Below are 24,493 nucleotides of genomic sequence, written 5' to 3'. Positions count from 1 at the left end.
CCCTGTCTTTCACCATCTCCCAGAGTTTGCTCAGACTCATGTCCATTGAGTTGGTGATGCCATCCAACCGTCTCATCTTCTGCCACCCCTTTTCCTCCTCCTGCCCTCATAATAATAATCTTTCCCAACATCAGGGTCTTTCCCAATGAGTTGGCTCTGAAGTTATTGTGTAGCAAAAATCTTCTTTGCCAGAGAATGGAAGAAACGGGCCCAACTCATACGAATGGAATCTCATGGGTCTCAACAGTCCAACAGGGAGGCATTTCAGCTGTAAATTAAAAGGAGGGACATTGCCATAAATGTGTCAAAAATTCACAGTAGGTTGCAATAAGTTTATGGAGATTTTGTTTTCCTGAATTCTTATTTCACAACTTGGATAATTTTTAACTCCAGGGTTTCCTGCCAAGTGAATTATCCTATTGAATAAATAGAAAATAATAAGTTTTTAAAGGCTCTCTAAACATCTGAAGAATCTACATAATTTGGATGTTGCAATCTATATTCCTTCTAAGTGCTTAGTCTTTGAATAATCATGTTCCTTGGATAACAAAAGAACCGAGATCTCAAAAAAAAAAAAATTGGCTTTATAATAAAACCAGTTAAAAACAAAATATGGTAGATTTTAGGACATGCATAAGTTTCACCGACTCGATGGACATGAGTTTGACTGAACTCCGGGAGATGGTGATAAACAGGGAGGCCTGGCGTGCTGCGATAAATGGGGTCGCAAAGAGTCGGACACGACTGAGCGGCTCAACTGAACTGAATTGAAGTTTCTGTGTCTCTGGTAATTCTCTATGACTGGTAGGCAGTTATCATAGATGACTATAGCATGGGGGTTACTCGGTCAAGGTTTTGTTTCCTTTTATCTATAAACGGTGTCAGTGTTTTCCTGTCTTCTCTATTTCCATAGAGAAGAGGTTATTCTCTATGCTGATACACTCATGCATCCAAATACTTACATACTAACAAACTCAGCTCCCAAAGGCTGTGCTCTCATTCATGCAGTAAGGGTCATGCCTCCGCAACTCAGATCAATTAAGAGGTTGAACCTTCCAGTTTTCCTTCCTGTTGATCTTCCTCCTGAGATCTCTTAGAACCACAAATCCAAGATTCTGCCTTCCCTGCCTCTTGAAAACACTAGTTGTATTTTTTTTTAAAAAAGGTATCTGGTTGCCTTGTCCTCACATCAGCATCATTTGAGGTGTACCTGCTATATTTGGATCCATCTCCACTGAACTCCCGACATCATCAGAAGATTGTATCTAATTAGCAATTGTACATTAGCATAAACAATTCTCCCTAGAGTTGAAGATTAATTGTGAGACAAATGCTTGTGCATCTTTCTTTTAAGCTTGGATATTTTGCACAGATGCCTGTTGGTTTACTTCATGGACCCCTCTGTCTAATTTCATCTTTCCACCTGTGCTCTGAGTCCCTGGCCAGCGTTGGGGCCCTCACTGTCATTTGTCTGCTTTTCCTCCCATCTTGTCCAGCTCTTTTCCCCAACTCTATTAGAACTGACATGTCCCAGTTCCTGCTTAGACCACAGCCTCTTCTCACCAATACCCTAGCTTGCCTCACTCAGATTCCAACTCCTCTAAAAGGAAGTGGCCATGTTTCCTTGAGGGCTGTGCTCTCCTCAACCCACTGCAGTCTGGTTTCTTCCCCAGTCCTGCTAGCAAAACCACTAAGACCACCAACGGCTTCTTAGTGGGACTCTCCCAGGCCTTTCCCATCTTTGCTTTCCTTGGCCCCTCTGCAGAATTTGACTCGCTAGCCTCCTCACTGGTGGGACACCCTCCCTTGGTTCCCTGTCTTCTTGCATCTCTTTGGTTGTCTTTGTTCTTGTCTGACAGCTTCTTTCCAGGCTTCCTCCCAGGTTCCTTTTCTTTCGCCTTTCCTTACGTGTTGGTGTCCCTCAAGGTTCTATCTAGGCCCCTCCTCTCTCCTCTCCTTGCCTCCTCTCATTCTATCGTTTCTTTCTCCATGATTATATGACTCAGAAAAATAAAAACAAAAATGGAATCATATAACAGTCTATCATTTCGAGGTAATACACACCCCACAGCTGTGGCACATTCATTGCTCACTCCTGCTGCATTTTCCCAGGGGTCAGATACAGCTCAGCTCTGAGTCCCCTCTGCTCTGAGACCCAGTCTCCACTTCACAGCAAAGAGACTTTGCCAAAATACAAATCTGACTGTAAACCTCCCCTTTGGCAAACTTGTAAGAGCCGCCCGTCAACAACCAGGTCATGTCCAAACTCATCGTAGCTCAGCTGATTACATCTGGCTCCTGCCTGCAATGGTGTCTTCATCTTGCACCAAATTCTAAACCCTATGCAGCAGCGCTGGCCCTTGAAAGCTAGTTGCAGTTTCCCAAATGTGGTTAACTCTGGCCTGATGGCCACGTGTACTCTCTGCACTCTTCCCAGGATGCTGCCGACCTCATCTTTACCCCGGCTAACTCGTCTACTCCCTCAGATCTCTGCTTGCATTTCTCATCTCTAGCAGAAGCATGTCCCAGGTTCCCAAGACTGGGTTGCCTGTTTCTTCTCTGTGCTTGCATAACACCTGCGCTCACCTGTCTCAGCACTGAGCACATTGAGTTGCAGTGCCTTCCCCTCCAAGGGAAGAGACTAGACCTTATTCCTTGTATCCAGTTGCAAAACCCTGTTCCTGGCACATAATAAGTGCTTGATAAATAATTGTCAAATATGTAAATGAGGAGTTTGTGATTGATCGTAACATTTTAGAGACCTTAAATATCTTAATCTTTGTTTTAGTAGACGTTCAAATGGGAGACAATGGACTGAAGTCTGGCCATTTTGCATCTAATATATAATGGTCCATTTTGCGTCTAACATACGATGGCCTTGTCAAGTTCCTTCCCTTTCCTGGGCTTCAGGCTTTTGTTGGTAATACAATGAATGGAACTAAGTGAACCTTAACTGAGGACTATGATTCTATTATTTAAACTGTGTTTCTTTGTGGTTCATCTTTACATTTTAAAGAGTTCTTAGCTTTTATTTATTTATTTTTTAACATATAAATGTTGCTCTTAAGGTGGTCTGCAATCCATAACCTTAGTTGTCTGCATGGTATTCCATGTAGAGACCTTAGAGTAGCTGCTTTGACTTTTCTGACTTTGTTAGCTGGTTTGGTATTGTCCAGACACAGCCTTGCTTGTGTGTAGGAATCTGACATTGCAGTATATACAGATCCTGCATTTATAAATATAAACACATCCTACAGTTTATGTATCTGTCCTTCAGGCTGAGTGGTGTTTGACCTACATAAATCATGTAAGAAAGAATACTCTGCCTTCACCATCTATCCTTCCGAAATAGCAACACTGTCAGTGTACCTTTATATGTCTTAGTTTAATACACATTATGCTTTTTCCTAGGGTTGGACCCAGCAGGGCCGTGTTTCCATGACACTCCAAATGAAGTCAGGCTGGATCCCTCAGACGCCAACTTTGTTGATGTTATCCATACAAATGCTGTTCGCCTCTTCTTTGAGCTTGGTAAGGTTTTAACACAAAAGTGCACTGAAAGATGGAGGAGAATTTTAGGAGAATTTTAGAAGCATGTACCTTGCTTTTTTTAATTTCAGGTGTTGGAACTATTAATGCTTGTGGTCACCTTGACTTTTATCCAAATGGAGGGAAGCACATGCCAGGATGTGAAGATTTAATTACACCTTTATTTAAATTTGATCTCAATATTTACAAGGAAGGTAAATGCTTTCTAAACTGCAGTTATAAACTCAATGAGCACCCTTCTTGGATAGAATATGCTTTTGAATATCAGATCAGATCAGTTGCTCAGTCGTGTCCGACTCTTTGCGACCCCATGAATCGCAGCACGCCAGTCCTCCCTGTCCATCACCAACTCCCGGAGTTCACCCAGACTCACGTCCATTGAGTCAGTGATGCCATCCAGCCATCTCATCCTCTGTTGTCCCCTTCTCCTCTAGCCCCCAATCCCTCCCAGCATCAGAGTCTTTTCCAATGAGTCAACTCTTCGCATGAGGTGGCCAAAGTACTGGAGTTTCAGCTTTAGCATCATACCTTCCAAAGAAATCCCAGGGCTGATCTCCTTCAGAATAGACTGGTTGGATCTCCTTGCAGTCCAAGGGACTCTCAAGAGTCTTCTCCAATACCACAGTTCAAAAGCATCAATTCTTCGGCACTCAGCCCTCTTCACAGTCCAACTCTCACATCCATACATGACCACTGGAAAAACCATAGCCTTGACTAGACGAACCTTTGTTGGCAAAGTAATGTCTCTGCTTTTGAATATGCTATCTAGGTTGGTCATAACTTTCCTTCCAAGGAGTAAGTGTCTTTTAATTTCATGGCTGCAGTCACCATCTGCAGTGATTTTGGAGCCCATAAAAATAAAGTCTGACACTGTTTCCACTGTTTCCCCATCTATTTGCCATGAAGTGATGGGACCAGATGCCATGATCTTCGTTTTCTGAATGCTGAGCTTTAAGCCAACTTTTTCACTCTCCTCTTTCACTTTCATCAAGAGGCTTTTGAGTTCCTCTTCACTTTCTGCCATAAGGGTGGTGTCATCTGCATATCTGAGGTTATTGATATTTCTCCCGGCAATCTTGATTCCAGCTTGTGTTTCTTCCAGTCCAGCGTTTTCTCATGATGTACTCTGCATATAAGTTAAATAAACAGGGTGACAATATACAGCCTTGACGTATTCCTTTTCCTATTTGGAACCAGTCTGTTGTTCCATGTCCAGTTCCAACTGTTGCTTCCTGACTTACATACAAATTTCTCAAGAGGCAGATCAAGTGGTCTGGTATTCCCATCTCTTTCAGAATTTTCCACAGTTTATTGTGATCCACACAGTCAAAGGCTTTGGCATAGTCAATAAAGCAGAAATAGATGTTTTTCTGGAACTCTCTTGCTTTATCCATGATCCAGCAGCTGTTGGCAATTTGATCTCTGGTTCCTCTGCCTTTTCTAAAACCAGCTTGAACATCAGGAAGTTCACAGTTCACATATTGCTGAAGCCTGGCTTGGAGAATTTTGAGCATTACTTTACTAGCGTGTGAGATGAGTGCAATTGTGGGGTAGTTTGAGCATTCTTTGGCATTGTCTTTCTTTGGGATTGGAATGAAAACTGACCTTTTCCAGCCCTGTGGCCACTGCTGAGTTTTCCAAATTTGCTGGCATATTGAGTGCAGCACTTTCACAGCATCATCTTTCAGGATTTGGAATAGCTCAACTGGAATTCTATCACTTCCACTAGCTTTGTTCATAGTGATGCTTTCTAAGGCCCACTTGACTTCACATTCCAGGATGTCTGGCTCTAGGTCAGTGATCACACCATCGTGATTATCTGGGCCGTGAAGATCTTTTTTGTACAGTTCTTCTGTGTATTCTTGCCACCTCTTCTTAATATCTTCTGCTTCTGTTAGGTCCATACCATTTCTGTCCTTTATCGAGCCCATCTTTGCATGAAATGTTCCTTTGGTATCTCTGATTTTCTTGAAGAGATCCCTAGTTTTTCCCATTCTGTTGTTTTCCTCTATTTCTTTGCATTGATCTCTGAAGAAGGCTTTCTTATCTCTTCTTGCTATTCTTTGGAACTCTGCATTCAGATGTTTATATCTTTCCTTTTCTCCTTTGCTTTTCGCTTCTCTTCTTTTCACAGCTATTTGTAAGGCCTCCCCAGACAGCCATTTTGCTTTTTTGCATTTCTTTTTCATGGGAATGGTCTTGATCCCTGTCTCCTGTACAATGTCACGAACCTCATTACATAGTTCATCAGGCACTCTATCTATCAGATCTAGGCCCTTAAATCTAATTCTCACTTCCACTGTATAACCATAAGGGATTTGATTTAGGTCATACCTGAATGGTCTAGTGGTTTTCCCTACTTTCTTCAATTTAAGTCTGAATTTGGCAATAAGGAGTTCATCATCTGAGCCACAGTCAGCTCCCGGTCTTGTTTTTGCTGACTGTATAGAGCTTCTCCATCTTTGGCTGCAAAGAATATAATCAATCTGATTTCAGTGTTGACCATCTGGTGATGTCCATGTATAGAGTCTTCTCTTGTGTTGTTGGAAGAGGGTGTTTGTTACGACCAGTGCATTTTCTTGGCAAAACTCTATTAGTCTTTTCCCTGCTTCATTCTGTATTACAAGGCCAAATTTGCCTGTTACTCCAGGTATTTCTTGACTTCCTACTTTTGCATTCCAGTCCCCTATAATGAAAAGGACATCTTTTTTGGGTGATAGTTCTAAAAGGTCTTGTAGGTCTTCATAGAACCGTTCAATTCAGCTTCTTTAGTGTTACTGGTTGGGGCATAGACTTGGATTACTGTGATATGGAATGGTTTGCCTTGGAAACGAACAGAGATTATTCTGTCATTTTTGAGATTGCATCCAAGTACTGCATTTCAGACTCTTTTGTTGACCATGATGGCCACTCCGTTTTTTCTGAGGGATTCCTGCCCGCAGTAGTAGATATAATGGTCATCTGAGTTAAATTCACCCATTCCAGTCCATTTCAGTTCACTGATTCCTAGAATATTGGCATTCACTCTTGCCATCTCCTGTTTGACCACTTCCAGTTTGCCTTGATTCATGGACCTGACATTCCAGGTTCCTATGCAATATTGCTCTTTACAGCATCGGACCTTGCTTCTATCACCAGTCACATCCACAGCTGGGTTATGTTTTTGCTTTGGCTCCATCCCTTCATTCTTTCTGGAGTTATTTCTCCACTGATCTCCAGTAACATATTGGGCACCTACTGACCTGGGGAGTTTCTCTTTCAGTTTCCTATCGTTTTGCCTTTTCATACTGTTCATGGGGTTCTCGAGGCAAGAATAATGAAGTGGTTTGCCATTCCCTTCTCCAGTGGACCACATTCTGTCAGATCTCTCCACCATGACCCGCCCATCTTGGGTTGCCCCACGGGCATGGCTTAGTTTCATTGAGTTAGACAAGGCTGTGGTCCTAGTGTGATTAGATTGACTAGTTTTCTGTGAGTATGGTTTCGGTGTGTTTGCCCTCAGATGCCCTCTTGCAACACCTATCGTCTTACTTGGGTTTCTCTTACCTTGGGCATGGGGTATCTCTTCACGGCTGCTCCAGCAAAGTGCAGCCATTGCTCCTTACCTTGGACGAAGCGTATCTCCTCACCACCGCCCTTCCTGACCTTCAACGTGGGATAGCTCCTCTAGGCCCTCCTGTGCCCGTGCAGCCACTCCCTGGACGTGGGGTTGCTCCTCCCGGCCGCCGCCCTTGGCCTCAGGCATTGGGGCGTGGGGTAGCTCCTCCCGCCCGCCACCCCTGGCCTTGTGCTTAGGGGCGTGGGGTAGCTCCTCCCGCCCGCCTCCCCTGACCTCGGACGCAGGGTAACTCCTCTCGGCCACCCACCCTGACCTCGGACGCGGGGTAACTCCTCTCGGCCACCCACCCTGACCTCGGACGCGGGGTAGCTCCTCTCGTATATTTTAGCCCAAAACACAGTAGCATGTATGAAGTTCCCAGCAGTCGTGAGGTCTGTGAGGCCAGGATCCATGTTTTAGTTAAGTCTATAACCCCAGGGTCTAACAGAATGTCTCACTAGTATGAACAAGGAGGATGTAGTCATCCAATAGATATGTATTGAGTGCTTACTATGTGCCAGGCACTATTCTAGGAATAGCAGATGTAGGAATGCATACAAAAGACAAAAATTAGTAGGAGCTAATACCCTACTTTCAGAGAAGGCAATGGTACCCCACTCCAGTACTCTTGCCAGGAAAATCCCATGGAACGAGGAGCCTGGAAGGCTGCAGTCCATGGGGTCGCTGAGGGTTGGACACGACTGAGCGACTTCACTTTAATTTTTCACTTTCATGCATTGGAGGAGGAAATGGCAACCCACTCCAGTGTTCTTGCCTGGAGAATCCCAGGGACGGGGGAGCCTGGTGGACTGCCATCTATGGGGTCGCACAGAGTCAGACACGACTGAAGCGACTTAGCAGCAGCAGCAGCAGCAATACCCTACTTTGCTATAAAAACAGTAATAGAATAAGTGCTAAGGAGACCAAACAAAGAATGTAATGGGAATCTGATGTGTTGGTGACACTGCGGGTGACCTAGGGGAAGGAGATTTTTGGTAGGGTGGACAGGAAGTCCTTACTGAAAAGATGACCTGAAGGAGTTAGCCATGCAGGTACCTGGGTGAGAAGCATTCCAGGCTGAGGGGTGGGAATGGCAAGTGCAAAGGGCCTGGGGCAGGAGCCCGTGAGGGTCATGGCAGCAAGGAGCCTATTGTGGCCAGAGTGAAATAAAAGAGAGGAGAGTAGTAGGGCATGAGGTTAGAGAAGGAATGGGGCAGAGGGAGATAACGTAGGGTCTTATGGACTGTAGCAACAACTTCAGCTTTTACTTGAGTGGGATGGGAGCCATGGGAGGATTTTGAGCAGAAGAAGTACATGGTTTGATTTGCTTTTTAACAGAATTACCGTGGATCACAAGTTAATCACAAATTAAACAAATAGTATTTAGCCCTTATAGCAGTTTCCAATAATAATAATAAGGCACTTTATAAGACACCAGAAAGTTATTATTTGGGAGTTCCATTCCTCCCTATCTCTATATCATTATCATGTAAACAATGATATGTATCATCCATAATATATGATAAAGCACAGTCATATAATGTATGATGACATGATAGTAAATTTTTCGATGATTCTAAATATCCCACTGCCTGACCCCATGTGGTCAGAATGTCTAGATGATGTAATTATTCTATCTTCCGTCTGGCAGTTGCAGAGGAAAGAAACACAGATCGTGGCATTGAGAGTAGCTTGAATTTCCTCTTCACTAGCACTAACTTACAAAGTTTTACTACCTGTTTTGAAAGTAAATGTAATTAGAAATATCCATTTGCAATGACTACTTAAAACTGGTAAAACTATAGATACTCAAAATGAGAATTAAAGCCAGTTCTATCTAGTGCTGGTAAGCAAAATTCTTTCAAAAAAGACCTATTATAAAACTTCTTTCTCATTATCTGTTATATTATGATTTGAAATCATTTCTATTAGGATAAAATGTAGATCATAAGACTTGTTTACATAACTATATTGTTATATACTTGAAATTCTGTAAAATAATGAATTAAAATAAGCCTACATTTATCATAAGCTATCATTTTGAGATACTGTAATTCCTACAACTTTATTAGATTAAAAGCATATTTATCATTCATGTCTTCAAATGACTTTTCAGCTTCAAAATATTTTATTTTACATATATTTGTTACTAAGAAACCATTTACTTTTAAAATTCATAGTTCCCTATGTTCTAAAGAACCATCGTGTCTAAACCACAATTAGTTATGAATACAAATTTGTATGTAAATAAACCTGATATAAGAGAAGTCCTCCTCAAAAAAAGATGTCAATTCTTTATTACTGCTATGTTGTATTTCTGAAATGATCTCAGTTATCTATTGTATAACAAACCATAGTGGCTTAAGAGAACAATGGTTTATTGCCCATGATTATGAGGCTCAAGATTCAGGCAGAGCTCTGCTTTGCTATGTGTCCATTGGGTGAATGTACATGATTGCATCCAACTGGGAGCTGGGCTGAGCTGGGCCAAAATGGGTGGGAAGGTCCAAGATGGCCTTCCACGGGTAGTATCTTGGTACTAGCTCTCCTCTCTAAGTGGTCTGTTATCCTTCAGAGCCTCTCTCCCCAGCCAGTTCACCTGAATTTCTTAACATGGAGACTGGGTTCCAATAGAACAAGAATAGATGATGGAAGGTCGCTGAAGACCAAGGCCATGATACTTGCCCAGTGGCAGTTCCTCTATATTCTCTTAGTCAAACAAGTCACAAGACTAGCCTGTAACCCAGAAAGGTTTTTAAAAACCTTTATTTAGAATCATCCAAAAATTTACTGTCATGTCATCATCAGTTCCACCTCTTGATGGAATGAGTAGTAACATTATATTGCAAAGGGGTGAGGACCTAGGAAGGAGTGACTCTTTGGAGTCCACATTTATAGATAAGTGATTTGCCACATCTAGTGACTCAAAGGTGAGTCAAGTCATGTAGGTCATGAGAAGAATAGCCCATGCCATGTAGTAAAAATATTGTTATGTAAGGAAAAGAGAGCATAAATGACTGGAATGTATTTCAGAATACACAAATGTACTTAGAACTTTTATGAATTATTGCAGTAATCCTAACTACCAGTGGCAGTAATGCTGTGCCTGACAATGACAAAACCAATTTGTCTATAGCATTCTTTATAATACATTCCACCTGTCACATCTTGAAACTCAGCTGAAGCTGTGCACTGGTTAACCTTGCTGCCTGTTTCATGATTGAATAGGAGGGAGTTCAGTCATTCCTGCAGAAACAGGGAGACAAGAGAATTAACTGGTCTAAGGCAGAGATACTGTGTACACAGTGATAGTTAAAATTCTAAGTGCTTATGTCGGATACCTGGGAAGTGTTGGTGATATTAGTATCAGAACACAGTCATCTACATTAAATGTCCCTTTCAGTTCAGTTCAGTAGCTCAGTCGTGTCCGACTCTTTGCGACCCCATGAATCGCAGCACGCCAGGCCTCCTTGTCCATTACCAACTCAGGGAGTTCACTCAGACTCACATCCATCGAGTCAGTGATGCCATCCAGCCATCTCATCCTCTGTCATCCCCTTCTCCTTCTACCCCAAATCCCTCCCAGCATCAGAGTCTTTTCCAATGAGTCAACTCTTCACATGAGGTGGCCAAAGTACTGGAGTTTCAGCTTTAGCATCATTCCTTCCAAAGAAATCCCAGGGCTGATGTCCTTCAGAATGGACTGGTTGGATCTCCTTGCAGTCCAAGGGACTCTCAAGAGTCTTCTCCAACACCACAGTTCAAAAGCATCAATTCTTCGGCGCTCAGCCTTCTTCACAGTCCAACTCTCACATCCATACATGACCACTGGAAAAACCATAGCCTTGACTAGACGGACCTTTGTTGGCAAAGTAGTGTTTCTGCTTTTCAATATGCTATCTAGGTTGGTCATAACTTGTCCCTTTAGACTCACACAAAGAATTCTTTGGTACAAGAAGATGATATGTAATATTAATAAATGTGCAATATCTAAAAGTACACACAAGGTCTGGTGACCCAGATCCAAGTCAAGAAACTATCATTCAACATTACTTTTTCTAGGAAATGTTTCATACTCTCAGTTATCAGTTCATTGCTACCAGTTAATCGAAAATTGTTTTCACAGAAGTGTTCTCCTTCTTTGATTGCAACCATGCCCGAAGTCATCGCTTTTATGCTGAAAGCATTCTCAATCCTGATGCATTTATTGCTTATCCTTGTAGATCCTACAAATCTTTTAAAGCAGTAAGTAAAGCATTTTGCCATGTAATTCAATTAGCAAGTCATTTTTTGAAGCATGATCAGTCAACTAAAAATTAGAACATTGAGTATGTAGCAAAAAAAATGCATCTGCCATTTTGGTAAATAATAGATTCTTTCTGTGCTGAGTACTGAACAGTAGCTGGGGTTGCTGAAGGGCTTAAATAACTAAACCAACTATTTGTATTCTGGTTGTTTCAGTTCTTTTGAATTATATACAATTTTGCTTTTTTGGTCATTTGTTATGCAGTTATTAGATGTTGTGTACCAGGCATAAGTCCAGCACAAAAATTTTTGTGTGTATATATTTTAAATGTCATCCTCTAAGATGCCCTGAGAAGGCTGAACCAATTAATAGCTACAGTCAAACATATTACTATTTACCTGGGACATGAAAATTATTTTATTAAAATTTGATTATTCATACAGAGCAGAACTGAAGCATAGATAGCTCACAGGAATTCCATGCAAATCAATATACATTACAAAATACCAAATTTGATTTTACTTGAGTCATGAAGCACGTGGTGCCAGATCTGAGCTGACTATATTTTTCATTTGCTTATCACTATGAAAAGGTAAAAAGAAAATCTATTTTGTAGTGGAAAGTAGAAAGATTTTCCTGCTTGTGCTTTAGAGACTTATCCCCTGTTTTATCAGGGTAGAAAAATATGGGGTTTCAAACCAAAGTGTGTTATAAGCAATAGCACATTTTGTGCTATTTTGTGAATAAGAATAGTGTTGGGACAGGAGTAAGTATTTCCCTCCTGTTACAGACCAAGGTGAGTGAGCCCTCAGGCTGTCTTCCTGAGCATGTCTTCCTTGTTCATACTGTGGCTGGTGAACTGCAAGTCTCAGAAACCTTGCCAGACAAGCACTGACATTTCCCCTAAACCTCCTTCTCCCCGAACTCATCCTTCTTCAAGCCCCAGATGCTGCTCTGAATGGCTAAAGGGATCCTGACATTCACTACATCAAAGGCAGGTGAAAGCAGGTTCTCAAAGTCATAGCATATTCAGAGTTAGCGGGGTTTAATCAGCTCAAAACGGGAGAACTCTAGGCTCCTATGCCACATAGATGCTAATTACGGCAACAAACTAGAGAACATTAAGTCAATTTCCTTGACTTGTTTTATTGTACTTTTATCCAACAGTCATAAAAAATGAGATGGAATTTTAAAAAATAAATAAAGTAAGAGGGGTTTCAGTGCTGGGCCATCTGATTCACATTCTTGTGCCTTCACTTAATAGACAAACAAACTCAGACAAATTGCTTACTTCTCTGGGCTTTAGTTTCCTCATCTGCTAAATAAGGAGACTAAAAACATTATAATAATAATATTTTGTGAGGATTAATTGACCTAAATGCACATAAAGTGCATCAAACAGTGCCTTGCACATGGTAAGCACTCACTCAATCAATATGAGCCCTTATTATTTTGTTAGTATTTTTGTTCATTAAAAATGGAGTTTTAAATGGGGTGTTTTACTATAATCCTAGGCTTCCCCGGTGGTTCAGCAGTAAAGAATCTGCCTGCAGTGCAGGAGAGGCAGATTTGATTCCTGGGTTGGGAAGATTCTCTGGAGGAGGAAATGGCAACCCACTCCAATATTCTTGGTTGGAGAATCCCATGGACAGAGGAGCCTGAAGGGCTCTGTGGTCCATCGGATCACAAAAAGTCAGACACGACTGTAGTGACTAAGAATGCATGCATGCACTACAGTCCTAGCCTAAATATCCATAGTTTATAAGTCCGAAAGTTCAAAAACCTAAAGTAGCAAATACTCCAACATTGCTATCCAGGTTTTTTTAAGTTAGTATTTTGTTAGTTTTGTTTTAGATTTTAAAATACATGGATAAAATTTAAGTACCTTATATTCCCTTCATGCCCTTCCCTAAGGCAAACTTTGAGGGAAATTTATATGTATGTATATATATATATATATAGTATCTTGCTATAAGTGTCTTTCTGAATTTCTTTTTAAATTTTATAAGATCTACATTGACATATATAGACCTATTGTATTTAGTAGGAGTTCTGTAGGAATCAGCCACATTTTATTTATTCATTCCCCTACTAACGTACATTTTGGTTGTTTGCAGTTTTCATTATTAAAAGCAATTCTGCAATAAACACCTTTGCGTATCTCCTTATGTACTTGTGAAGAAGTTTCTTTATGACATGTAATAGAAGTGAAATTTTCAAAGCATATGTGCATTTCCATCTTTATTAGACATTACCAAATGTCTGTCTGCAATGTCTGTTAATTTATATTCCCATAAGAAGCAAATGAGAATTCCCCACTCCATATCATACCAATATTTGGTATTTCCAACTGCCTTAATTTTTGCAAATCTGCTGAGTATGAAATTGTATGTTGTTTTAATTTGTACTCCTGACAGCTAGTAAGATTGAGCATCTTTTTACATAGCTATTGACTATTGACTTTCCTCTTCTATGGACTGTCTGTCTATTCATGTTATTTACTCATTTTTTTCTAACAGCCAGCCCCTTTTCCTTATCCCTCAGTTGTTTTTGTTTTATTATGTTTTGTTTTTGAAAACAGGCAGGATAGTCTATTAGGCAACTTAGTCATTCTTAAATGCATATACTTTATTTAGATTTGAAAGATTTATTATAGTTTAATAATACATTCTGAGTTTATTGAAGGTCAGCATTTCTAATTACCTCTTATTTTCTGTCACCAGGGAAATTGCTTCCATTGTCCCAAGGAAGGTTGCCCAACAATGGGTCATTTTGCTGATAGATTTCACCTGAAAAAAATGAAGCCTAATAGATTATATTATTTTTTAAACACAGGGACTGTTTCGCCATTTGCCCGTAAGTATGTAGCTGAATTTTATTGTAATGCCTTAATGCACTTACCTTTAAATATTCAACAGTTTTTACTGAGTGTCTACTAAATCACTGGGCATCGGGCCAGACTCTGAGGATGCAGTGAAGAACACACAGTGAGTCTAGGCTGGGGGAGAGAAAAGGAAGAGTCTCAGTTTCAACCCTGAGTAATAGGGTTGGGAGATGCAAAGAAGGAATTTCTTTCTGTTGGGAGATGCAAAGAAGGAATTTCTTTCTGTTGGGAGATGCAAAGAAGGAGTTTCTGCACTCAGATCGGGGAGCCTTCCAAGAGGAAAGATGCCTTTAACACTGATTCCTGAAAAGTGAGTAACAGAGGGAAGGAATGGCAACCCACTCCAGTACTTTCGCCTGGAAAATCCCATGGACGGAGAAGCCTGGTAGGCTGCAGTCCATGGGGTTGCTAGGAGTCGGACACGACTGAGCGACTTTGCTTTCACTTTTCACTTTCATGCACTGGAGAAGGAAATGGCAACCCACTCCAGTGTTCTTGCCTGGAGAATCCCAGGGACGGGGAAACCTGGTGGGCTGCCGTCTATGGGGTCTCACAGAGTCGGACACGACTGAAGTGACTTAGCAGTAGCAGTAAGCAAAAGGAACTGCATATGAAAATGCCTGGAGATAAGGGAGAGCTGGAATCTAAAAAAGATCCCCCTGCTGAGATTGTAGAGACCAGGAGGAAGGCAACATGAGGCGGGTAAGATGAGAGAGGCAAACCGGGTCAAATAATGAAATTATGCTCCATATGGGAAGTCTGGGCTTTATCTTTGGGCAGGTAGAAGCAAAAAGGACCTGGCTGAGGGGTTTCCCTGGTGGTCCAGTGGCTAAGACTCCATGCTCCCAATACAGGGAAGGTGGGTTCAATCCCTGGTCAGGGAACTAGAGCCCACATGCTGTAACTAAAGATGGAAGATCCTGAGTGCCGCCACTAAGACCTGGCATGGCCAAATAAATAAAAACAAATAAAAAGAGTTTTAATTAAAAAAAAAACAAAGGAACTGGGTGAATGGGTTTGTCAGTTCAGTCACTCAGTCGTGTCCGACTCTTTGCGACCCCATGGACTGTAGCACGCCAGGCTTCCCTGTCCATCACCAACTCCTGGAGCTTACTCAAACTCATGTCTATCAAGTCAGTGATGCCATTCAACCATCTCATCCTCTGTCATCGCCTTCTCCTCCCGCCTTCAATCTTTCCCAGCATCAGGGTCTTTTCCAGTGGAGTCTGTTCTTCACATCAGGTGGCCAAAGTATTGGAGTTTCAACTTCAGCATCAGTCCTTCCAATGAATATTCAGGAAAGATTTCCTTTAGGATGGACTGGTTGGATCTCCTTGCATTCCAAGGGACTCAAGAGTCTTCTCCAACACCACACTTCAAAATCATCAATTCTTTGGCACTCAGCTTTCTTTATAGTCCAACTCTCACATCCATACATGACTACTGGAAAAACCATACCTTTGACTAGACGGTCCATCTAGTTTTTCCAGTAGTCTTGTATGGATGTGAGAGTCAGCCTTCTCTAACTCAGTAAATGGGTTTGAGGGATGCAGAAAGTGGAGAAGTCAAGGATGATTCCATCTGGGCAGATGACATACCATATGCTGAACTTGGTAACCAGGCAGAGAGGCTGGTTTGAAGTAAGTTGATGGGCTCAGTTTGTAACATATTAGGTCTGAGATGCTGTTAGAATTTGGGCATGTGCAGTTAGATTGGGTCTCATCCTCTGGAGACTGCTGTGGTCCACAGCCAAAGATTCGAATGTTTAGACAGTAACCTAAGCTATGAAGTGGATGACATAATTACCCAAGAAGAATGTATCAGATGAGAATAAAGAGAGCAGAGAAAGTGGTCCCTGTGAAGGACACTGAGGAATGAATAAAGAGAGAAAAGATAAAACCATGTGGCAGTCAAGAAAAGAAAGATGATGAAAAAGAGAGAATGCATTCACTGCCCCAAAGACAGGTCCAATGAGACAGGGCCCAGAGGGGTTCGTGGGATAAGTCCCATCACTGGTGAGTTTAGCTTTCAGTGGAGAGGTGATGGTGGCGGTCATAGTTCAGTGGAACAGGCAAGGAGGGAAACGGAGCTTTCTGACGAGGATTAATTTGTGAACTGAAAATTCTCTCTAGTAAATTTTTTCCCCTTTCAGAGGCTTTTCAAACAACTTTATGAAGAATTGCATTTTTTTTCTGTTATTAAGCATACAACAATTTTAGAATTCAGAATGAAAGATCTGTTTAGTTCTAAAGTTCTTTAAAAGTTATACTTGACTGTTTGCAAGGGATTTATCCTGTTGGCAGGCTTTGTGTTGACTCAGACCTGTACTGACTGGGAACTCCTAGCACAAAGTCTGGTGAGAGAGGAAGGGACAATTCATTCCGCCTCTGAGTCATTAAAAAAAAACACAGACTTTCTTGCTCAATAGGTTTTCTAGATATTTTTCTGGACTAATTGTCAAACTATAGCAAGTTAGAATTTGGCTATGGAAAGCAAGGAGTCCCTTGGACTGCAAGGAGACCCAACCAGTCCATCCTAAAGGAGATCACTCCTGGTTGTTCATTGATAGGACTGATGTTGAAGCTGAAACTCCAATACTTTGGCCACCTGATGCGAAGAGCTGACTCATTTGAAAAGACTCTGATGCTGGGGAAGATTGAGGGCAGGAGGAGAAGGGGATGACAGAGGATGAGATGGTTGGATGGCATCACTGATTCAATGGACATGGGTTTGGGTGGACTCAGGAGTTAGTGATGGACAGGGAGGCCTGGTGTGCTGTGGTTCATGGGGTCGCAAAGAGTCGGATACGACTGAGCGACTGAACTGAACTGAACTGATGGACTATAGCCTGCCAGGCTCCTCTGTCCATGGGATTCTCCAGGCAAGAATACTGGAGTGGGTTGCCATGCCCTCCTCCAGGGGATCTTCCTGACCCAGGGATCAAACCTATGTCTCTTGTGTCGCTGCATTGGCAGGTGGGTTATTTACCCTAGCTCCACCTGGGAAGCCTAGAGAGTTGCCTTAGTTGCTATTAATTCTAGGTAAACCAAGAGAATGACCAAGAGAATCAACCAAGAGAATTACTTTTGCTTTTTATACTTGAGTTTCTGCCATAAAATGATGTAGAAAGACAGAACAGATAAATCTTTGGTTTATTTTTACAGGCTGTATACACATATCCAGACTGGGAGAAGATAGATCAAGAGTACGTAAGAAATTCCTAGCTAGCAGATTAGGAACACTCTCTTTTATTTTCAAAGGGTGTGAAATCACCCTTTGTCTGCTCTAAGTCTTTCCAAAACATATCCTGAAACTTCAATACTTCGGCCAAAGTATTGGAGTTTCAGCAACTGAACTGAACTGAACTGATGGAAAGCATACACACCACAGAATACAAATGTAATGGGTGGAAGAAGACACACACATTTTTCTAAAGTCCAAAAAATATATGGAAAACTAAAGAATTTCTTTAAAAATATTATTAACTATTTACTTTGCAAAATCAACATGTGATAGTTTATATGTTTTTAAAAATATAACCTCACCAAATTCACTCAAGCTGTATAAAGTTGTATTAATATTTTCTCATGAACATGAACAGCCCTCTTCCTCTTTAACCCTGAAAGTTACGTTTACACTGAAGTAGCCAGGAGATAGTGAAGGACAGGGAAGCCTGCTGTGTTACAGTCCGTGGAGTCTCAAAGGGTCGGACATGACTTAGCAACTGAACAGCAGTAACAAAGATGTCATGCTTCCCCGTGTTCTAAACCCTTCTCTCTCTCTCTCTCTCTCTCTCTCTCTCTCTCTCTCTCTCTCTCTCTCTCTCTCTTTCCTATTTTCTTTGTTTCCAGGTTGGAGGCACAAACTGTCTGTCAAACTTGATGGGAACAACGTCACTCAAGGAAGTATATTTCTCCGTGTAGGTGGAACGATTGGGAAGACAGGGGAGTTTGAGTTTGTCAGGTAGGCAAGGATGATGACCTGGCAGGTAACAGTGCTGTGCTCAGTTCATCATGCTCAGTAAGGCTCAGGCTTTTCTTTTCCTGTAATACAGTACCACCAGCTATCATCTGATAGTAACTTTTCTTTTTTCCCAAATATAAAATAGAAATCATAGTATCTATTTCATCCACAGTTCCAGCTACAGACAGAAAATTTTAGGAACTGTTAAGATGAAAATACAGATCTAGATAATAAAGCAAGTGGGAAAAAAACTGACAGGAAACAAGATATGCTTTTAATTCAGTCTGTTATTGTTATACAAATGTGGGCATATTGCTTTATTTTTAGGGCTTCCCTAATAGCTCAGTTGGTAAAGAATCTGCCTGCAATGCAGGAGACCCTGGTTTGATTCCTGGGTCAGGAAGATCCACTGGAGAAGGGATAGGCTACGCACTCCAGTATTCTTGGGCTTGGTTGGTGGCTCAGCTGGTAAAGAATCCACCTGCAATGCAGGAGACCTGGGTTCGATCCCTCGGTTGGCAAGATCCCCTGGAGAAGGGAAAGGCTACCTAATCCAGTATTCTGGCCTGCAGAATTCCATGGACTGTACTGTCTATAGGGTTGCAAAAACAATATATGCCATTATTGTTATACAAATTTGGGCATATTACTTTATTTTTATAGATTCCATATGAAATAAAGTATTTATATGAATAGCCGAATTTCTAATAAGCTCCCTAAGTAGTACTCACAGGTATAGTATATGTGTTAAGATAGTCAAAGGTAGGAATAATTCAGTAGAGACATTCACCCTGCACTCTCATAAAAGGTTACAGTATCCTTCTATCTTGAGTTTTCCTTAATTTTTTCTTTGATCAGCCTTAGCATTTTTGAATTACATCTTCCACTTTCATCACTTAATTCTGCAACTCATTTCAGAATTAACATTGTACACACTAATTAGATGTTACCGTTTTGTGAACTGATGAATTAATTAGATGTTTTGGCTCTGTGATTTACATCATCTTCAAATACAAGGCAGAGGCACAAAAAGCAGAGGTTTTGTGGTTGTCGGTCGAGGGATACGTCAGATTAATCACTCTGGCAGCCTTTGTGCTCATCATCTTGCCTTGGTGCAGCTGCCTGTAAAGGTGAGTTCAGTCAGTGATCGTCTGGATCCCAGTTCACACACAGGCTCCAACCCATGATTTCTAGCCGTGCCTCCCATTGTTTGGCTTTGTTCATCTTCAGCTTAGCCACATTACCCTGACTACACTGCTGCTGCTGCTCAGTCGCTTCAGTTGTGTCTGACTCTGTGTGACCCCATAGAGGGCAGCCCACCAGGCTCCCTGGTCCCTGGGATTCTCCAGGCAAGAACACTGGAGTGGGTTGCCATTTCCTTTCTCCAATGCATGAAAGTGAAAAGTGAAAGTGAAGTTGCTACCCAGCATTAAAATAGATCTAACCCTTTCCTCCCTTCCTGACTTTTATCCATGCTGTTCCATGTTCCAAATACCCTTCTCTGTCTTAGTAGACCTCATCTTGTCCTTCACATCTCCATTAAGCTATTCCTCTGAGAATAGTTCAACATGATCTTGTGTCTGTGGCTCTAAGGCCTATAGTGCACTCATTGCCTGAGGCTGTAGAATCTGTGTCCTGCACAAAGGCAGCTGACCTGGGTCAGGTGGGGAGAGATGCGTGGTTCCCACCCCTTCTAAAATTTGTGAGAATGTTTTGTCATCTCTCTACTTCTTTTGCTAATGTCTAAAGAGGCTACTTGTCATGTCCTTGCATAATCATCCAATCCTCTTTTTTAAGAATAATTAAGCATTTCAGGTCCACAGTAAATGTTTCATCTTGGAATGAGGTCTGCTAAATGAATTTGTGTGCTAGTCTAGTCCCACTCTTCAGTCAAGCGTTAAGAGTCTGGCTTCACCATAGATTGCATGCTTGCATGCTAATGCGCTCAGTTGTGTCTGACTCTTTTGCAAACCCATGAACTGTAGCCCATCAGGCTCCTCTATCCATGGGCTTCCCAGGCAAACATACTGGAGTGGGTTGCCATTTCCTTCTCCGGGGGATCTTCCCAACCCGGGGATCGAACCCACATCCCCTGAATTGACAGGCAGATTATTTACCATGGAGGCACCAGGGAAGCCCTCACCGTACATTATATTTTAATCATTTGGGTTTCCAGTGACACCATCGTTAAGGGCTGTGCTGTGTGTGCAGTGAGTGAAGGCAGTTCATGGAGCAACAGGGAAATGACCCCTTGAAGTGAAGTGAAGTGAAGTGGAGTCGCTCAGTCGTGTCCGACTCTTTGCAACCCCATGGACTGTAGCCCAGCAGGCTCCTCCATCCATGGAATTTCCCAGGCAAGAGTACTGGATTGGGTTGCCATTTCCTTCCCCAGGGGATCTTCCTGACCCAGGGATCAAACCCTGGTCTCCCGCATTGCAGGCAGACGCTTTACCGTCTGAGCCACCAGGGAAGCCCAGTATAACCTGAAAAAAGTTGCCCTCTGGTAATTAAATCAATTAATTCTGCATGTAATAGAACAAGACAGGCTCTAGGAATAGCAGCATCCATTCTTGCATTCAGCAAACATGTAAATGCCTACTGTATACCAAGAATCGTTATAACTGCTGGGGAAACAGACACGGGTCCTACTCTCATGGAGCTCTCCCTCCAGTCAGAGGAGACAAACAATACATTAACAAAGCAGTGAGGAATGGCAGGACTAAAGAAACCTCATCTAGAGTAATTTTGGCTTGCATAAAACACGTCTTATGTCTCAAGTCTCTTATGACTTATTCTATTTCCACACTCACCAAAACACCTTTCTTTATCATTAGTTTGGTTACCCAATTCTTCTTATACAGATGAAGAAGGTACCAGGGGAAGGCTAGGAGTACATTTTGGTTAATGAAAAGGAAGCATTGCACCGCTGTTAGCTGATCAACAGGCTTGTAGTTTTTCTTTCACTTTTGTGTGAATTTAGTCTATCATTGATAGTCTGGTGATTTTGGGGGTGTCAATAAACTCTAGTTTCTGATACCACAAAGCCAAGACCAGAGCTTTCACTGTGGAGAACTAGCCCTTAAAAATCAACTAATCAGGCTTCTCATTCTCCCTCTTTTTTCAAGCTTTAGAATTGTGCTGTTCTGAGATGCTGACCAAGGTGAATGGCAAGAATAAATCTCCTATAATCAAATGCAGGGAAATGAAACTTTCTCTTCCATGATACACACAGGTGTTGTCTTCCACTTCAATATTATGAATACCAAGCACAAGCTTATCAGTTTTATTCTTCTATTGACAGTGGAACACTGAAGCCAGGCATGACTTATACAGATTTAATTGATGCAGACATTAATGTTGGAAACATTACAAGCATTGAGTTCATTTGGAAGGAGTATTCATTTGAACGTTCTCAGAGTAAGCTGGGAGCAGAAATGGTGATAGATATATCTGGAAAATACGGATATCAGTAAGTCTTACTTTTTCCTTTGCATTTTCAAACACAGTTTAAACTTTGTAATTGACATTTAAAATCCATATATAATTTGAAATTTTCAAATAGTATGAAAATGTGTGCCCCTCAAAAGTTTGCAGTTAAAGAAAAGAAAAATTATTTAAGAAACCAATACTGTATTTGTGAAAGTGTTTATAAAATAAAAACTACTCATTAAATTAGAAGACCTACCTACATTTTCTACCTCACCTACCCTGGAATCATATTAACATTGTCTTTTTTCCCCCTTTAAATTTTTCAGATCTGCTTTCTGTAGCCAAAACATCGGAGGACCTAATATTGCCCAGATCCTGAAACCATGCTAATCTCAGATATATCACATATAATCTTGATGGATTTACTTAATGGGAGCAATGGGAAAATTAAATCTCCCTCTAGCTGGCATCCAAACCAAACTTGGCCCCTGTAAATGAGATAGAAAGGTACAGTTGCCTTTTTTCTATATAGGATGTTTTTCTTATTGAAAAGCTTTTATCTGAACCTTAAAACCAGACTGAGCCCTGGGACAAAGTACAGTACTGTGACCTATAGGATTCTGGTTTTCAGTGACCAAATAGAGCTGTGTTGCAATTTCTCTGAATTAAGAAGAGGTGCTCCAAGGATGGTGGTACAGACTTGTCAGTGAAAATGAGCCTCTGTCTGATTGAGTGTTTGAAGTACATTTAGAGCATTTCCAAGTGGAATAGCCATTATTCAAAACAGTTTGAAGAATATTTGCTATGTTGTTAAATCTTGCTAAGACAAATTATGTCTATAGCTCATGATGTACAGTAGATGGTGACCCCGTGGGTTGGTACATCTATTGATTAATAATGAAAACTAATGAGAGCACATTAGTATTTTCAAGGTGTTCCTTGGTCTTCAGAGTGAGTGAGAGGTAGAAGAGATTTTGGAGCTTATCTGTGATGTTTGCATCAGTAAGTAATAGGTCCTGAGGATCTTCAGCATCTTCTAGAAGCCTCCTATCACAGAATTACTTATCATTCTAGGCCTTGAAGGTCCCGTTACAAATTTGTATTTATTCTAAGGCAGCATTTCATTTCCAAAGCACTTGACGAATGCCTTGCGTTTATAATAACAATATTGCAATTTCTAAATGTGTTGTTTTCTCTTTTATTTTGCTTCAATTTCATCTAATTCAGTTGTCCTCACCCAGTGAAAATAAAAGATGAGCATTTTTATTTGTTCTGTTTTCTGTCACTGGCCTCGGTGTTTAGCACTGGGCTATAAACATTATTGGAAAGAAATAATGACAGATACTCTGCAGGATATTTCTTGATTCTCCTTGGTGCCTGGCTGCCAACTGAATCTTAAGAAGAGACCCACGGCTGTACATGAGCTTGAGTTGTGGTAGAAAGCAGAGAACAGAGTGGGGTTACTTTCCTATTGAACAAGGAGGAGATAGAAGGTTGACTGGAGAACAAAGCGTAGTGGAAGGAGGAAAGGAGATGAGGATGTTTTCAGCATGATCGGGCTGAGCATCCTACCTCCCTGGTGCTGTATCAGCCCGAGGCCCACGCCAGCGCAGGAACAGGGTGGCCAGGAGCAGCCCCAGCAGGAGGGCCTGACCCCTACTAACTGTGTCACAGCCCCAGTACTCCTGAGCAAGCTGGCAATGGAGTCAGCTGCATGGCTCTAGGGGCCAGAAACTTCCCATGAGAGAGCTGCCCTAAGCCTGTACTACTCTCTGCTCAGCCTTTCTTCCTTTCAGGAGGGTCTCACCAGCTGAAGGAAGAATTATGAGCCAGGATACTGCATTAAACTCTGTGAGTCCTGGCCTGCTTGCTTGTTCAAGGGATCTCTGGGCTGGCTCTTTCTTAGCTTGAAAAGACAAATTGGAGTCAATTAACTTCTGGGATCCCTACTTTAATTAACTATAGAATTTCTGTCCTATTGTTCTTATATCTGTCCCCTTTTCTGCGTTATAAGAATGTTGTGAGTGTGAAAAATAGAGCAGGAGCTAGCCAGGCAGATCTGAGAGTTCAGGGTGACAGCACTGAAGTGCATTTAGAGCATTTCCAGGTGGAATAGCCATTGTTCAAAATGGTTTGAAGAATATTTACTATGTTGTTAAATCTTGCTAAGACAAATTATGTCTATAGCTCATGATGTATAGTAGGTGGTAACCCCGTGGGTTGGTACATCTAATGATTAATAATGAAAACTAATGAGAGCACATTAGTATTTTCAAAGTGTTCCTTGGTCTTCAGACTGAGTGAGAGGTAGAAGAGATTTTGGAGCTTTTCTCTGTATATTGCCACCTAGGAAAGCTCTTTTTAAAAAATTCTTTTTCTCTCTGAGTACCCTGTGTTACTATAGAAGGGTATTTGTGGTGAAGACCGTTAGGAAATTCTTCTGCTTCTTGAGTGAACTGCCCTTAGTGCTGAAAAGTGACTTCCCACCCCATTAGTCATCACTTCCTTCACTGCCCATCGCCATCGATCCGCACTCCAAACGTGTCATCACATCACCCACAAACACCGCCTCTAAACTTGCACATGGGAGCGTCTTGCTCTTGGACCACATCTGCTTCCTCTTTAGGCCAATGGAGTGAACTTCAGATCTTACATGTAATACCATCTCTCCCACCTACACATCAGTATGAATCTGTAAACGGTAAATTTGTTGAACATAACTGTAATATCTATTTTATAAAAATTGACAGTAATTTTTAAATAGATTTAAGATTAAAAGAATTAACAATAATTCCTTAATGTTATCTTACATTCCAGTTGTTTT

The 24,493-nt window shown here is 41.5% G+C and overlaps 1 protein-coding gene across 1 annotated transcript in view; it reads left to right on the top strand.

Moving 5' to 3' along the window:
- The window catches only part of PNLIPRP3 (pancreatic lipase related protein 3), a 44,028-nt gene extending 21,218 nt beyond the window's left edge, over positions 1 to 22,810 (top strand). Inside the window, exons 8-14 of the mRNA XM_027528981.1 lie at positions 3,412 to 3,531; positions 3,621 to 3,743; positions 11,274 to 11,392; positions 14,117 to 14,249; positions 18,129 to 18,240; positions 21,542 to 21,709; positions 21,996 to 22,810. Coding sequence (XP_027384782.1) covers positions 3,412 to 3,531; positions 3,621 to 3,743; positions 11,274 to 11,392; positions 14,117 to 14,249; positions 18,129 to 18,240; positions 21,542 to 21,709; positions 21,996 to 22,059 — 839 coding nt within the window. The 3' untranslated portion in view covers positions 22,060 to 22,810. The remainder of the gene's footprint in view (positions 1 to 3,411; positions 3,532 to 3,620; positions 3,744 to 11,273; positions 11,393 to 14,116; positions 14,250 to 18,128; positions 18,241 to 21,541; positions 21,710 to 21,995) is intronic.
- Positions 22,811 to 24,493: the final 1,683 nt, after the last annotated feature.

Source organism: Bos indicus x Bos taurus, chromosome 26 (genome assembly GCF_003369695.1).
Source record: "Bos indicus x Bos taurus breed Angus x Brahman F1 hybrid chromosome 26, Bos_hybrid_MaternalHap_v2.0, whole genome shotgun sequence".
NCBI classification, from domain to species: domain Eukaryota; kingdom Metazoa; phylum Chordata; class Mammalia; order Artiodactyla; family Bovidae; genus Bos; species Bos indicus x Bos taurus.
The sequence above is the reverse complement of the archived record's forward strand: the minus strand, read 5'-3'. Positions and strand labels throughout refer to the sequence as shown.